The sequence below is a fragment of the Prunus mume genome, linkage group LG4 (assembly GCF_029339155.1).
Source record: "Prunus mume cultivar Tortuosa linkage group LG4, ASM2933915v1, whole genome shotgun sequence".
NCBI classification, from domain to species: domain Eukaryota; kingdom Viridiplantae; phylum Streptophyta; class Magnoliopsida; order Rosales; family Rosaceae; genus Prunus; species Prunus mume.
In genome coordinates, this window is record NC_142701.1 from 19,175,365 (window position 1) to 19,191,656 (window position 16,292).

General features: G+C 38.1%; 4 protein-coding genes across 4 annotated transcripts; 2 read left to right on the forward strand and 2 right to left on the reverse strand.

Annotated features, from left to right (window-relative positions):
- The first annotated feature begins 1,087 nt into the window (after window positions 1-1,087).
- LOC103330219 (E3 ubiquitin-protein ligase RDUF2-like) lies at window positions 1,088-1,528 on the forward strand. The gene has a single exon (XM_008232762.2). It carries the CDS (start codon window positions 1,088-1,090, stop codon window positions 1,526-1,528), a length of 441 nt encoding a protein of 146 aa, XP_008230984.2.
- Window positions 1,529-1,856: 328 nt separating this feature from the next.
- EMB3141 (Pentatricopeptide repeat (PPR-like) superfamily protein) lies at window positions 1,857-4,480 on the reverse strand. The gene is given in 2 exon segments (XM_008232554.3): window positions 1,857-3,821; window positions 3,824-4,480. Coding segments are annotated over 2 exon segments (2,118 nt in total). The 5' UTR covers window positions 4,164-4,480; the 3' UTR covers window positions 1,857-2,043.
- Window positions 4,481-6,013: 1,533 nt separating this feature from the next.
- On the reverse strand, window positions 6,014-7,393 carry LOC103330015 (Ribosomal protein L34e superfamily protein). The gene has a single exon (XM_008232555.3). It carries the CDS (start codon window positions 6,906-6,908, stop codon window positions 6,213-6,215), a length of 696 nt encoding a protein of 231 aa, XP_008230777.2. The 5' UTR covers window positions 6,909-7,393; the 3' UTR covers window positions 6,014-6,212.
- A 3,219-nt stretch (window positions 7,394-10,612) lies between these two features.
- Window positions 10,613-14,317, forward strand: LOC103330016 (cyclic dof factor 2). The gene is made up of 2 exons (XM_008232556.3): window positions 10,613-11,055; window positions 12,566-14,317. Exons 1-2 carry the CDS (start codon window positions 10,831-10,833, stop codon window positions 13,865-13,867), a joined length of 1,527 nt encoding a protein of 508 aa, XP_008230778.1. The 5' UTR covers window positions 10,613-10,830; the 3' UTR covers window positions 13,868-14,317.
- The last annotated feature ends 1,975 nt before the right edge of the window (window positions 14,318-16,292 follow it).

Below are 16,292 nucleotides of genomic sequence, written 5' to 3' on the forward strand. Positions count from 1 at the left end.
GTGTGGGTAACGTCTCAAATTTCAGCCCAGTGGGTTCAGGTTTTTTAACTAACGGTTTAAATGGACCGGACAACTCGTTGGGCTTTATATTCTCTGTATGGGATTTATCTATTTACAAATTATTAAAAATTGTATAGCCGTGCGGCTATCCTCGTGTTTCCCTAATTGTTTTTTTAAATAGTATAGCCGACCGGCTTTACTCTTTTTACAGGTGGCGCCTATGCCTTAGCGGGTTCTTTTTTAATGTATAAATAGTATAGCCGGTCGTACTCTGTTTTATTCTAATTTTTTTTAAAAATAGTATCGCCGCATGGCTATACCCGGTTATTTTATTTTTAAAATAGTACAGCCGATTGGCTATAAAGGTTATCCCTAATTTTTTTTTTTAATTTTATAGCCGCACGGCTGTACTACCCGAGGCGCTAGCGTGTGCTTTAAGTATATAGTATAGCCTCGGCTATACGTTATTTTTTTTTCTATTTTTCTTTTTTTCTTGGATTTTCTTTTTTCAATAAGAGTAATTTAGAGCATTATCCATTACTGTTAGGCCATTATCCGAGTATGTATTGTACCCTTTTGATTTTTTACTTTTTCATAGTTATTACTTGTATAACCAATTTAGCACTTTCACATTTAATAATGTATTATATACGTACGTATGTATTTTTCAATAATACATCTGTGTTTTGCAGACGTCTTAAAGACTCAGTTGTAGGAATAAATAATTATTCTTAACTACTTGAACTACAAACCCGTTTTTGTTTTTTTACAAAGTTTTTTCTCTCTTTTTTTTTAATCTTTGTTTACTTCTTTTTTTTAATCAATAATAAATTTTTTATTTGTTCTTGTTCATTTTCATTTTAAAAATTTGTAGACGACCACATTTAGGGCCAATTAATTTTCTCCAATGCCACTTTTGTATTCCTATAGAGTTTGGGAGATGGGCTTTGTCCTTGAGGAAGTAGGAAAATAGCGTGCCTATAAAAACAGGGGATGAGCACCCCTTTGGCTTCAATAAGCAAGCAAGCAAGCACGCGCATTAGACAGTCTCTCGTAATTAATTCGGAAGGTTAAGAACATGAGAACGATGAGGTCCCAAGAACTCACTGCTTTCCATGATTCTGATTATGAACATGTTCGCGCAATCGACCGTGATGACCAGGCATCCAGCAACGCTCCTGCATCCGTAGAATTACTGATGGAGGAAGCATGGACGACCAAGTGGTTGTGGGATGAGCATGAGTGCCAGCTGTGCACTATTTGCTTGGAAGGCTTGAGTTATGCTGCTAATTCTGAAGAAGCCAAAAGTAAGGAGATGCCTTGTAAGCAAAAGTTTCACTCGTCTTGTATTCGAACCTGGCTGGCCCGGCGTGGTTCTTGCCCTCTCTGCAGGTCCTCTGTTAAGCCTGTCCTGCCCATGAACATGCCTCTTCTTCAACTTGGAGAGGAAGAAGATGAGGAGGTCACCGTGTGGATTAACATTGTCAAAAAGATGGATAAATTTTGGTTTGGGAAGATCAGTCTATGAAGAATATTTTTCTTAAGCTTCGATTTAAATATTTTTTTTCCAAGAGCTTCGATTTAATTGTTTGTTCATACGTTGATCTAATTTCCAAATGAAGTTAATAAATTTTGGCACTAAAGATCTTGATATTGCTTTTGTTTTTCTAATTTTTTTGGGGTTAAATTTGATATGGCTTATTGGGAGGCTATTACTTGATGTACAAGGATGTTCATACTCATGATTGTACCTTTGTTTTGGCATGTTACCAAAGAAAAAGGAGGAATTAGGAGGAAAATTTATTCTGAAGCAAGTCGATTTTGGGAAAGAAAGAAGTTAAAAAAAAAAAAAGGAATGCTATCACCAGAACTAAAAATATAAAATAAATAAATAAATTGAGCTTAACAACAATTTTCCTAAGCGATGTTGCTTCTATTGATTGACCTAATTCTATGTTTACAATACATATAAATAGTATAAGCCAAAGGCAGAGATATCTCAGAGCAAAGTTTGATCTGCTCGTCAATAAAGTAACTTTGCCATCACCAGTAATTCCCACAAGAACAACTCCCATCCTTGAAATGGTGGAATCTGCTGGCGTCCCTCACTACAATTTCCCGTCCTGTAACCCTAGCAATTAACTTAACTGCAGAATGGCAGTCTCCACAAATGCGATGGCTCTGCACAATTTGCAGCGGCGTCCCATCCGCAGTACTTATTAGTCCATAAGCTATGGCCAGTTTCTCACTGTGGTAAAACGATCTCCGCTCATGTTCATCAACATCAGGAAGTAGATGCTTCTCCTCAGGGATGTAACCGTGTTTTGTAATCCTGATCATCAAGTCATCCATTTTCTGGTAAATCTCTCTTGTTTCAGAATGGCTTTTATCTCCCGAATGGAAAATATGTAAATGTTTCTTAACTTCAATCCAACTGCATGCGGGTAGCATTCTTAAACCCTTTCTTCTTAAAGTCTGAACAACACTAGCAGCCTCCTTCAACTTCCCAGAACTGCTGTATATATTTAAGAGCACAACATAATTACTTAGCTTCTCAGGTTCCATCCCATAAAGTTTTTCTGCTGCAAATTTGCCGAGCTCTAAATTCTCATGGACTCGACAAGCTGTTAGGAGGGCAGCCCACATATTTGCCGTAGGATTAAAGGGAGCACTTCTTATTAGTGCAGAGGCTTCATCTAAAAGCCCCTCTCGACCTAGCAATTCAATCATACAAGCATAATGCATAGCACGAGGCTTAATCTTGTGATCCCTACTCATTGATTCAAAAATCTCCCATCCGCGTTCTGATAAACCTGAATGACTGCAGGCAGACAATACTGCAAGAAAGGTAACATGGTTCGGTACCATTCCTTCCTGAAGCATCTTCTCGAACATCTCAACAGCCTCATCACCCCGACCATGATTACCATATCCAGCAATCAAGGCATTCCAAGATATTACATTCTTGAGGGGCATCTGGTCAAAAACATGACGGGCATCTTCTATCCTTCCCCATTTGCAATAGAAGTCCACAAGTGATGTGTTTGCCACTATATCTAATCCAAAGCCATGACGAACTAGACCTGCATGAGCTTGCTTAGCATGTTCCAATGATGCCAACCTAGCACAGATTCTTATGATCATGGAAAATGTAAAATGGTCCATCCGAACACCAGAATCACGCATGTCATAGTACATACTCAGAGCTTCCTCACTGTAACCATGGAGTGCATAACCTGCTATGATGGAATTCCATCCTACTGTTGTCTTCCGCGGCATCTCATCAAAAACACACTGAGCATCTTCAATATTCCCACACTTGCTGTACATATCGATCAGCGCACAAGATACAAAAATATCAGCACCTAACCCCATCTTCAAACAACAGGAATGAAACTGTCTTCCAGCAAAAATGAGTCCCAAGCCAGCAGATGCCCGAATCATAGTGGCAAATGTGCGTGACCCACCATCAGAAAACTCTTGCCACATAACTAGAAACAACTGGAAGGCGTCCATGAAATCCCCAGAGTCCACAAGGCCCCCAATTATCGTGTTCCAAGAAACCAAGTTCCTCTCAGGCATTTCCTCGAATAGCCTACGCGCATCGATCATCATGCCGCATTTCACATGCATAAGCAATACTCTGTTCCTCATATACTGATCCGGTTCAAACCCATTACTAATCATGTAATTAGTAACCCTCTTCACTCCTCTAATAGATTTCAAACTAATGCAAGCACTCACCAACGCATCGTACGTACTACTAGCCAACTCATAACCACCTTCAAACTCCAAAATTTCAAACAACTCAAATGCTTCCTGTACCTTTTGTACAAAACCGACTTCTCTATCTGACTACAAAGTCCAGAATTGCGTTTTACGACATGGGTATCTTCCAAAGACGTTGCTTTTGGTTCATCAACCTCAATTTTAGAAGGTATGGGCTTTGGGCGTGGCTTCAGCTCTTGTTCCACAGAGGAACACCTAATATGAGGCAATCGGTTCCTCCATTTTCTAATATTAAGCGGAAAGCAGTACCCAGAAAACAAAGATAAAGATCTATGCCTGAAAAACTTAGGATCTGAGAAAGATAAACGGAAGCTAGAGGCACTCTGAATCTGATCCAGCGCTAAGTTTTGGTACCTTAACAGCGGGATCTCCATGATTGAAAGATGGAACTAAATCAGTAAACAAGAAATGGAGGTGATGAGCAAAGATGGTACCTTGAGAAAGAATATAGGGCCTCGTTCAAGGTCCGAGAGCGAGACGACGAGAAGTGAGTGAAACGACGATGTTGTGGTTGAGAAGAGAGAACTGGTTTTGTTCATGGTGGAAAGGAAATTGTTGGGTCCCAAGGGGTAGATGGTTTAGGAGAGGGGATCAGCATTGGGATTTCCGCCCGAGGAGTCGATGCGGGTAGCTCCAAGGTTGTTCAACTTCCAACTTCCAGCTTCAAATCTATGGAGACTTTCAAATGCCCGGACGGTGCGTTTTGCATCCAAACAATTTTTTCTACTTTTATGAAGCATCCAACCAATTTTATTTTTTGTTTGTATAGTTGATAATTGAACAAACATTTCGTATAAAATCTTTCTTTTTGTTTTCGCTTGTTCTTATTTTGTGACCAAAATGGCAAACACATTGCACTTTAGGAGGTGGGATTTTTGGAAATATGGATGTGAGTTATGGGTTATAAATTTAAACCTTATAATATGAGCGGACGGTAAAATTGATATTCAATGATATTCAATGAATATAATATTAATAAATACATATATGTGTTATAATACAAGTGTTATCATAAATATATGCGTTATAATATAGTGATATGATCGCCACATCAAAGAATTTTTTCACCCGCTCTTCTTGGAAGACAACAAAAGTAAACCGAAACTAAAGAAAAAGCCAATATGCTGCTAAGGATGCCTCTGATCTTGAGGAAGTGCATCCAGAATCCTGCAAAACTTCCTCAAGATCAGATATTGACAACCTTTACGTGTCAAACAATGTAAACTGAAATGCGCACGCAGAGTCCAACAGGTACCGCCGCCCACACATGTATGCAGGTGAATATGGCAGCACTGCAGAATGTTAGGTCTCAATCTTTCTTTGAACACCGGCGGAGATGCCGAAGAATTAAGTAACCCCAATGGCATAATGATCTTGATAATACATTGCAATTGAAAATGAATTAAATAGTTCATGGCATTGAAAAAGCAAGGGCTTAGAAGTATTTACAATGTGGTCTTACTGTCCTCAGACACTCCACTGGGAGATCTGGAAAAAGATATACCATGTGAAAGTAATCTTCACAGATGTCCTAAGCTTGTCATCTGATCAGTAGCATGCATGCCTTCTCGTGTGTATACACTAGCTATAAGACTGATTTCTTTATAATAAAGTTAAAGCTTACTCTGAAGCAGAATAGATTACTCGGATAAAACAAGCCAAGTAAACTATGCAGTTTGGTGCAAAGAGGAGTAGACAAAACATATCATACCACACATGCAGCCCCAATCAAATGTTAGTTCCTTTGGGAAACCACATTTGAGTTTACCTCATGGATCAAACTGGAACAGCTGCTTTTTATGCCTAAACCAGGTGTCCAGGTTACTCTCATCTGGCAAAATATGAATGAAAAAGTTTCCTGCTTTTATAAGTTTACAACCAAGCAAGTTCTAAGTTTCAACAATAACTGAAGATTACACAGACCATTTGCTGTCATTAGTGAGATTTTAATCACGACCCCTAACCAATCGCTAATCGAAGAACGATATACTGAACTTGGACAAACACATTCCTCCGAATTTTTCGTTTTCAGGGTCAGGACATAGCAATCGGATTGTGAATAGTGTGGAGAAACCATTGAGGACAAACTTACCTCATAGAAGAATCATATCCTATAAAGGGAAAGAAAGAAAAAGAACGGAATAACTGCAGCAATGGAGAACCAAATGAAAATTTCAGATTCAACAAAAGAAAGTTCTTAAAAAAACATATAACCAACGGAAAGGAAATTAAATAAGGGATTGTTATATATTCCCCACTATAATCAAGGGTATATAATCCTTACAACTTATTCCATGAGCTAGGTTTATTTAAAGACAACAATGTTCCGAGAAGACAGCCAATAGAAAGGCACTCTTCTCTGCATTATGACTACTCCTGTACTCATAATTTTTCCTCCCTATGGTTTGATAACCACATTTATGCTACTTCTTGATCTTTTTAAGCTTCTTCGGTCCCGGAACTTCCAATCTACCAACAGAACACCCACACCTCGCCCGAAAGACGAGCACTGCTCTGCCATTAGGAGGGGCCATCTTCTTAAGTTCGGCTTCCAATTCGCGGTGGTGATCGCGAGGCAATTCGAATAGGCCCTTCTTAACTCCATCTTTAAACACTGAAGCTGAATTCTTCACGCACTCCTCTGTCTCCAACTGAATATCGAATTCAGCGGCCTTTCGAAGGCCCTTGCAATTGGGATTGCCACATTTCCTACTGGTACAGGCCAACAGAGCCCAAGCAGCCAATGCTGCACAACAAATGCTAAGTCCCATACATCCATAAACCAAAGGAGCATGAGAAATCTCCTCCCTTAGTACATACATAATAATTCCAACGATTTCAATGGTCTTAACAGATATAATCTTCACATACGGGAATAGCAAATACCCGAAAGCACCAACCACAGCAATAAACAACACAACATCAATTGCAGCCGATCGAGATCGATGGCAAGCCGGTATCTTTGAGCAATTTGGAGAATTGGGTATCTTTCTGCTCCTGTGTACATGATTGGTTTGCTTCGATTTGGCACCTGGGTCGGTTAAACTCATAGAATCCGCCATGGGAGTAGGTTGGTCAACGGAGTTGCAGACCGATATTGAGCTATGGAAATATACCATTTCAAATTGAACCCGGAATTTTGAATACCAATCCAATCAGCAAAATCAGATCAAACCGACCAATCTAGACTGCAAAATCAGATCGGCCCACCTCGCAAAAAAATCAAAACGAATAAGCAGAAAATTCGATTACACCTGAAGATCGGAAAACTCGTCGGTGCATCCAAATCAAAACCAAAAATCTTCCTATTTTGACATCTCAAATTCAAGCATCCGATTCAATCAAAAAGCTGAGAACTTGAGAGATCAATATAGGTAGATAGAAAACGGATTAAGAGAATCAGGCAGTGTGAATTGGGTTGAGGCAAGGCCAGCTTGAAAGGTTGTAAAAGCAGAGGAAGCAGAGCGGACAAGGAAGAGTCATTTACTGGTATTAATATTATCACATTTTTCTTCCGCTATGAACTAGTAAAACTATGAGGAAGCGCTCTCTCTCTCTCTCTCTCTCTCTCTCTCTCTCTCTCTTCTCCTTCCTTTGTAATTGTTCATGTAGGCAAGTGAGATGGTTGGTTCGTTTATACACGCTACGGAAATGGAAATCCCAAGCGACACGTTGTGTAAGGATTACGTGGGCTACTTCTCAGATGGGCTTGAAATTTTGCCCGTGGAAATAAAAGGAAATAAAAAACTACCACAATGATGTGTGCATGATTTTGTGGGGCAGTTCAATGGGCTTGGCCCACTGTTCCTTATTTTCCTTTTTTTTCCTTTTTTTGAATTTTACCTCTTGGTTACTTTGATCAAGGGAGAGACCAAGTCACCCCAATCACGAATTAATGGAAAATAAAACAAGTTTTGGTGACTAATTTGTCCTCTTATCCTCGCACTTATTCTTTCGAGATACGTGAGAAACTTATTATCTAATAACATAACATGTTAAATTGTTAGACAATATAATATTATTATTTTTCTTAATCTTGATAAATGCATGTTTTTGCATCAAATTAATTATGTTTTTAACTTTAAGTTGGAAATTTTATACATGCCTAAATGAGATGGAAGAAAGGCCCTTTCGGGAGCTTGTTTTGTGACAGGTGTCTAAATTAATAAGTTAAATTCTCGTATTTATAACTTCATCAAATTACAATTAGGATATTAGTCTCAACTAATTAAAATTATCAAATTCAGGTCGAGCCACTAAACGGGCCCTTAGGTTCATTTGATTAATATCTTAAACCAACAGTAGTGATTTGATTGTCTACTCAAGGAAGGAGACGTTGTAGAGGACCTTCTTTCTAGGGTAATATCTCAAACAAGTGAAAACAAAAAGGAAACAATAACGAAATGAGGAATTTTGACTTGCCATCACTACCAAATGGAAACGTTTACGCGTTCGGCTTGTATATTGGTGGAAGTGGAAATTGCCAAAAACATTTGGTTGCAAAAGCACCAAGGAAGGTAGTGGCATATTTGTCAACCAAATGGATCCATGAGCCGTGTTGGCCTTAAGATTTAGTGCTTCACCTTGACGAAAAGTGATGTTACAAGTCAACCCTAATGCTCAAAGAAAAAGGAAAAATTCAAACGCCGTGATAATTATGTGAAAAAAAAAACCCAGGAATTTTCAAACCTCATTATTTTTACCCGAACTGGTAAACCGTAAATGTGGCAGAATGTCAGAGACAGCATAAACCAGGTGGAGATGAGGTAATTTGTCTCTATTTCAGGGTCATAGTTATCCAAGCACAGCCCAAATGCTTTATTTGGCGTGGCCCAATTATGGGCAAAACTACAAAATAAGCCCAATAAACACCTCAAGTTAATGTCGACAAGAAAACAATAAATATCTGTTGAATGGCTGGATTTAACTTTTCTCCTTGTCCTTTCTCAATGTTCTCATCCTCAACTTATCTTATTCGTTCTCCTTTTTCCTTACAAAAAAGGCTATCAATAACAAACATAAGTTAAGCGTGTTGGCTAGGACAATAGGCACTTCCCTTTACATCCATATTGACACTATATTAATTTATCATAATTTGCTAGAAATCCAAATTTTCAATTTACACCTTATGCCTTCCTTATATTTAGTGGACTACATAATTATGTGTACCAATGACAACATTTGGTTCAATATTATATTTTTTTTAGTGCAAGTGATAGTCTAAATTAAGAGGGAAATTTCTCACACACGAAATAAAACTATGACGTTATGAGAATTTAAACTTGAGACTGATATGCAAATCAATATCATTTTTGAGTACAAACGATAATACATATTTTTTAATATCATAAGAGATTACATAATTATGTGTACCAACCACAACACTTCAATGCATTCAGCATAAAGACACACACACACACAAAAGACGAATAAATAAATAAATCTTAAATATTTTAGGCCAAGTTAAAAAATTAAGCTTATATATGGCAGTCCTCTTAACGATAATAAAAGAATAATTTAACAATATGTCAACATGAAAAAGAAAAAAACAACAACAACCATTCGATATTCAAAATGTTTACATTATATTTATCTACAACTATGGCCATATGAGAAAATAAAATGTAAAATTTTTGCTCATCATTTTAACTAAAGATGTATTTTTATTATTATTTTCAACATTTAATACGTGTTCATAGGCATAATTATGGTTTCATAAATACAAAAAAAAAAGAGTTAATTATGATCATATCAATGAACATGTTTTGAGATTACAATGAGAGTATATCTTAGATTAAAGTGATGAGGCAAAAATATTTTCAAAATAAAAAAATGTACTCCTGCATTTGCGGGGAACACATGGCAGCAATAGAGAAGATGCCCCCATTGGAAGGAAAAACCACAGCCAGTAGAAGCAGATTCGTTAGGTGCTTGGCTCCAAGAGCCGCTTCACTCGTATACCAGACTGGACACGTGTGCTCAAACTAGTGGGACTGGTCTGGTTGGCGTAAGGTGACTTTTTCACTTTACTTTTTCAGGTGGGGCCTACTAAAAGTATGGTATGACTTGGCATTTTGATCTACTTTTTTCTGCTTAATTGCTTTTTATTTCGGAGACCTGGTTTTCTACGCCCAATTTATGCGACCACTGCAAAAGAGCGCAGAAACTCGGTCTTTTTAAAATAAATATATAGACTTTACGCTATCATTTGTCATAAATTGAGTAGATTATTTATCTAAAATATGGAGGATATAAATATATATAGAAAACTATATATTTGTCTAATTTACACTCATATTTGAACTTTTTGGAGTTATATCCTAAAAAAGAGTTATGATAATTAATCTAACTACACCGATCTCAAACACAAAATGTAGGATTCTGATGCCATAAATTTATGTGTTAAAGATCCAAACGTGAGCCCTAAGGTCGAGTTGAATCCTCAAACCAAACACAAAAATACCATAATTTAATGAATCTCGTTTTTTAATATCATCTTACCCGAAAATAAGGCACGGTATTAAAATCATCATATTCAATATAGTACAATCACTTAGCAACAATGCTTTTAATCCTACACAATTGTTTTTTAAACATGAGTTATTTAGATATGTATGGCGCATAAATAACTAACGCTAGCAAAATCTTTGAAAAAGTGTTAGGGGAGATGCTGACTAAGGATTCGAAGACTTAATGTGGAAATTGGATCCAACTTTGTGACTTTTATACTAAAGAAAAACCAATATGTGTGTAGTAGATGGGAAGGGAAGGGGGCAAAAAGGAAAGACAGAAAAAACAGAATCAAAAATCTTTTCAAGGCCACAAGTGAACTTGTGGCTCAGAATTGCCGTGGGGGATGACGTGGCACAGCACCTGCATAGACAGCTGAGGAAAACGCACAATCAACCAAGACGACGACGCAACACTCTCTCACATATACAACGCAACGTGTCAGATCTCTCGTCGATTTCTCTCTCTCTCTCTAAGTTTTCGAATCGATTTTTTATGAAAAGATAAAGAAAAAACGAAAGCGTAGCAAAAATGTCGGAGGCAAAGGACCCAGCGATCAAGCTTTTCGGGAAGACGATTCCGGTGCCGGAGGTCCCTTTAAGCTCCGGCGAATCAGTCGGAGCTCCTGAACCGGATCCATCTTCTGGAACCCTCGTTGAAGATACTGTCGATCAGGACCATGCCTCTTCCTCCAACTCTTCGCCTGAAGTTAATACCAACAGAGACAGGGAAGAGAAAGAGGTCAATAACCATAAGGTATGAAATTTGGTAACCCTAAATTTTCATCTTTAGTCTCTGCCATTGTTTAGAAACTCAAATGGATTAATGGGTTGCTTTGTTTTGTGCTTGCTTGGAGGCTTTTGTTGACTTTTTGATATGCTGCTACGGTTTTGCTTTTGGGTCTTTCTGGGATTCTTTTCAATTGTGGAGCTTTTGCTTGAAGATGTGCATCTTGTTCATGCTTTTGGAACATATTGGTTGCTTTGATTTTCTTCTTTGGGGGTCTTAGATGGGTTCTTAATCTTATTAGCTACCAAGTTTTACCTAGAAGCATGCATACCGGACCGTTTTCTTTTTATTTCTTTGGAGATTGCTGTTCCTTATCCTTATGGAATAAGATTATTCAAGCAATTATTTTTTTCTCATGTCTTTTGTGGTAGTGGTTAATCAAGCAAGCAGCTTCCTCATGTAGTGCTCAACTTCATTAGAAATTTAGCTATTTCAAATGGGTTTGCTTTCCACTTGCTGGATATTTGGTTTCTTATGAAATTGTAATTGAGCTTTTACGTTATCTTTCTGAATGGATGGATTTTCGTTCTGATTTTTGGCAATTTGGGGTTAGGTTATCTTTTGAACTTCGCTATTTTATACTTATATTGAGGATGTTGAGTTGTTGCTTGCACAGCTTGTTATAGTTATTTCTTCTGTTTGAGGGTTGAAAAGATTTGAAGAAAAGTTCTCCGAAATTGAAATCCTTAAGCCAGTCTAGTTCTCCAAACAAGTTAGTCATTTCTCCTCCTACCATGATACCATCGCAGACCGGAACTTGTGCAAAAAAATTTGTGACTTCTGTTAACCAGTACTTGTCTCTACTTTTAGCCTGTCTGCTTCCAAGACTTTTTGTGGCTAAGGCACTACTTGGATGAGATATAAATATCTGGTGCTGCTTTACTCAGTACATAGTGACTTAGATCTTTGAATGTGCTACACAGATTTTTAAAGAAAGCTGCTACTGCTGTTGGTGGTTGAGTCCTCCCTTTGTTTGGCCGCATTCATTTAGGCTCTACATGTTTACAAGATATTGGTTCTCATTCCTTTCCCTCTTATTATAGATAATAGTACTTCAAATCTAAATGTTTCTCTAAAGATGCCATTAACCCCTCATCTCCAAATTCATTGAAACTGCTTTGAAATGAAGGCAGATGAGACCATTGTGTCAAAAAATAAAATTAAAAAGGTTTAATATCATATGGAGAGGCAAATCCTGGAGAACCTTTCTGGTGTGTTCTTTCCTAAGCCTTGGAATTTGATTTTTAACATAGCAATGCAATATGCAGTCTATTTTTTTTTTGCCATTGCAATAGGTAGTCTACCTTTAATTGTTTCAGTCGGTTCAGCATGTCAGCAGTAAGAGTTTAGTTTTTATCTTGTAATAACATAAAAAAACATAAGGGTGAATGCAATAATGTTTTTTTTTGGGGTATCATATCTTAACAGTACTTAGTTTTTAAACTCATATTCCCAATTAAATTTTTGGTCAATTCAGGACACTTCAGGAGAAAAACCAATGCAGACTAAACAGGAAGATGGGATCCCACCTTTATCTTCGGAAGAGGTAACAAATCCAGATACAGCATCCAGAGTAGGTGTGAACCCTAAATCACCTGTTGATAAGGAGAATGCTACAGTACAAAATTTGAAGACTGAAGAAGAACAGAGTGAGACAAGTAATTCACAAGAAAAGACCCTGAAGAAACCAGATAAAATACTTCCATGTCCCCGCTGTAATAGCATGGATACCAAGTTCTGTTACTACAATAATTACAACGTCAACCAACCCCGGCACTTCTGCAAGAACTGCCAGAGATATTGGACAGCTGGTGGGACCATGAGGAATGTGCCTGTGGGTGCAGGACGACGTAAGAATAAAAATTCTGCTTCTCATTATCGCCACATAACTGTCTCTGAGGCAATGCCGAATGCTCAAACTGATGTTCTGAATGGAGTTCACCATCCTTCAGTAAAATCTAATGGTACTGTCCTAACATTTTGCGGGGATGCGCCCCTTTGCGAATCAATGGCTTCTGTCCTTCATCTTGCTGATAAAAATATACAGAACGGTACGCATAATGGATTTCAGAAACCTGAAGGATTAAGGATTCCAGCTTCTTATGGAAGTGGAGTAAATGGAGATGATCATTCGAATAGATCTACAGTGACAGATTCAAATTCAAAGGATGAGGCATGCAAAACTGGGTCACAAGAGCAGGTTATGCAGAGTTATCAGGGCTTCCCACCTCAAATACCATGCTTTCCTGGGGTGCCTTGGCCGTACCCCTGGAATTCTGCCCAATGGAGCTCTCCAGTAACACCACCTGCTTTCTGCCCTCCAGGTTTTCCTATGCCCTACTACCCTGCAGCAGCTTATTGGGGTTGTGCTGTGCAAGGCGCTTGGAATATCCCTTGGCTTCCACCGCCATCATCTCCAAACCACTCTGCTCCAAGTTCTGGTCCTAACTCTCCGACCTTGGGAAAACATTCAAGGGATGAGAGCACTGTGAAACAAAATAACGAGGAAGAGGAGGCACCAAAAGAAAAGAGTGCTGAGAGATGCCTTTGGATTCCAAAGACATTGAGGATTGATGACCCAGGAGAAGCTGCAAGAAGCTCTATATGGGCAACACTGGGGATTAAGAATGATAAGGCTGATTCACTTAGCGGTGGGGGACTCTTTAAGGCCTTCCAACCAAAGGGTGATCGAAAGAATCACCTGACCGAAGCTTCTCCGGTCTTACAAGCCAATCCAGCAGCATTATCTAGGTCACTCAATTTCCAAGAGAGCTCATAAAATTGGTAGCTTACAAATTTGTAGTTTGTTTCAAGTGGTGCATACAATTCAGGAATGCTCAACTGCTCCATACAATGTGACACCACCTTTCTAATCCCAGAGTTCTTGTTGATTAACCAGCCTCAGCCGCAAAATCAAATGTCAAAGCTGTCAAATAGAGGAAGACGAGAAGATTGTCCATCCTTTGTCTCTTAGGAGCTGAGCCATCTTACTTTAGCTGGAATAGCCACTGATTTTTCCCCTCCGAGTGCTATTATGAATATTTGCATTTTGTTTTCAGTTAGATGGTTTGCTTAGTTATTGTACATATATTTACTTGTAAAATTGAGAACTAGAAGAGTTCAGGTTTGTGTAGCAAAATCCCAGATGTACTTAAATAACTTGGGGATTCAAATGACACTTTCTGTTCTTTTGTGCTTTTTCAATTAGAGATTCAGTCTTTTGGTCTAATGTCCACTTAAATACCACTGTCGATATGCTCCTCTTACTAAGGTATAGTCGAGTTCCTGTGGCTACTGATTTCAGATTTGGATTATTTTTCAAGCTTTATAAGCATGGAAAACACTGTAGACCCACCACGTCTGTGGATGGACATCAATCGAAGCACGAAAGAGCAAGTACATTTCACTTTCCATTTGACAGAATTCAAACCAAAAATCACTAAAAGCTGGAAAGTTGATCATAAAGTTTGGGCCTTTCCTTTTTCCATTTATTAATGGTTGCCTTTTCCTTTCTGTTTCCTTTGTTTGCTTTTTTCATGTTCATCTTTTGATGCCATTGCCATCAGCAAAAGAAGTTCCATCTTCGAATGCAATATAGAAAAGCAAAGGAAAGCAGATTTCATGAATAACTAACAAACCATATTGTTGGATTTGTACTTGGGAAGTAATTTTTGTCACGTTTTACTGATTAGGCAGTAAAAGACATTAAGATCATGTACCAAAATCCGAGTGATACTTTGTGGTATTTCTATTGGAGAAAGGTTGGCCACCAGTTTTGGATGGCCCGAGTTGGCTGGTATTGGGGCGCAAATTCCAATGCATGTGAAGAAGCCATGGAGCCTCTTTGTTCCTCTCTTTCCTGGATTTTGTCCTGTCATTTTATCATCTTGCAATTAATTGCATGAAGGGAAATCTGCTTGAAGTTGGGGGTCAATTTGAGCCAATACAAACCCAACTAGACAGTCGGTGGAGTTTATTGAAGGTATGCATCGTTAAATTCTGGCCTCTCAATAATTTGATGCATTGCATGGTTTTGATTGGTCCTTGTGAAGAAGCCCTTTAATCAAATTCAAACATAATGAATCTCCTCTCCAATGTTGTGGTTCTCCTTCACTGTTTCCTAATCTGATGCTAAACTAGTTCCTAAACCCTATAGGATTTCTTCGTTTTTAATTGGAAAATTTTGTGATCTGTCCAGACTCAGTATGCAAGAGATCTAGGGGAACCAATATAATAGCCACTTCATATATGTATGAAATAAATAATGTCAAAGTCAACGGGATCTAACCCAATAGAAAATGACATTGACTTATAAACCGTAGTTTAGATACCGTAGTTTAGATTATTGCTCGTATTCGAAATAAATAATTAATGTCAGATTGCACCATAACCTTTATCAAAATTAATCGGCTCCTTAGCCTCCTGCTATAGTTAACAAAGAGAACCAAACCCCAAAATCGATTTCATCATTTTCTCTGAAAAAACAGATTTGGTTTGACAAGTTTTCACATTACTAAATTAGGGTTTAGCTTTATAGTAGATCATCGGGATTTGAGACTTAAAAGGTCAACCCATCTGCAAGTAAATTAGGGTTATACTTCGCCTGGTTTCTTTCCAACCAAGTCATTAAGCTAATCCAAAGTCCAAACCATATATATATATATATATAGAGAGAGAGAGAGAGAGAGAGAGAGATATATATATATATAGAGAGAGAGAGAGAGAGAGAGAGAGAGAGAGTGCATATTGACTGTCATCCATTAGTATTTAATTAAAAGAGAAGTTCTCTTTTGCTGTTCCCTCCCATGGTTTAATTAGGCTTCCCTAATCATTCATGCTCTCCACACCCCAGTGTCTCCTTCCAGTATTCAGTGGGCAAAACAAATCAGATCAATGAGGAAATTCAAAATTGTAACTATCAGTGACTTTCTAGTCAACAGTGGAACTGACTGAGTATCAAACAAAAAAACAGAACTGGCAAAATAATGGCTAGACAAATATAGAAGGTCCATTCTGTAGCCATGCTTTTTCTGAAATGCCAGCAGGTAAATCATAAAAGAAAATAATGAACGAGGTGGGAAATAAAAGGAAGGAATAAAGAAATACCACGTGACAGGTTCATCAGAGGGAACGGGAAGCTTCACTTTGCCTGAAAAGCAAGAAATACAGAGTTTTTATTGGTGAGAAAACCAATGGCTTGGCTT

Coding starts and splice junctions, on each gene's coding strand:
- LOC103330015 (XM_008232555.3), bottom strand. CDS start 6,908: ATGGTATATTTCCATAGCTCAATATCGGTCTGCAACTCCGTTGACCAA.
- LOC103330219 (XM_008232762.2), top strand. CDS start 1,088: ATGAGGTCCCAAGAACTCACTGCTTTCCATGATTCTGATTATGAACAT.
- LOC103330016 (XM_008232556.3), top strand. CDS start 10,831: ATGTCGGAGGCAAAGGACCCAGCGATCAAGCTTTTCGGGAAGACGATT. Junction 11,056..12,565: donor AAGAGGTCAATAACCATAAG/GTATGAAATTTG, acceptor TGGTCAATTCAG/GACACTTCAGGAGAAAAACC.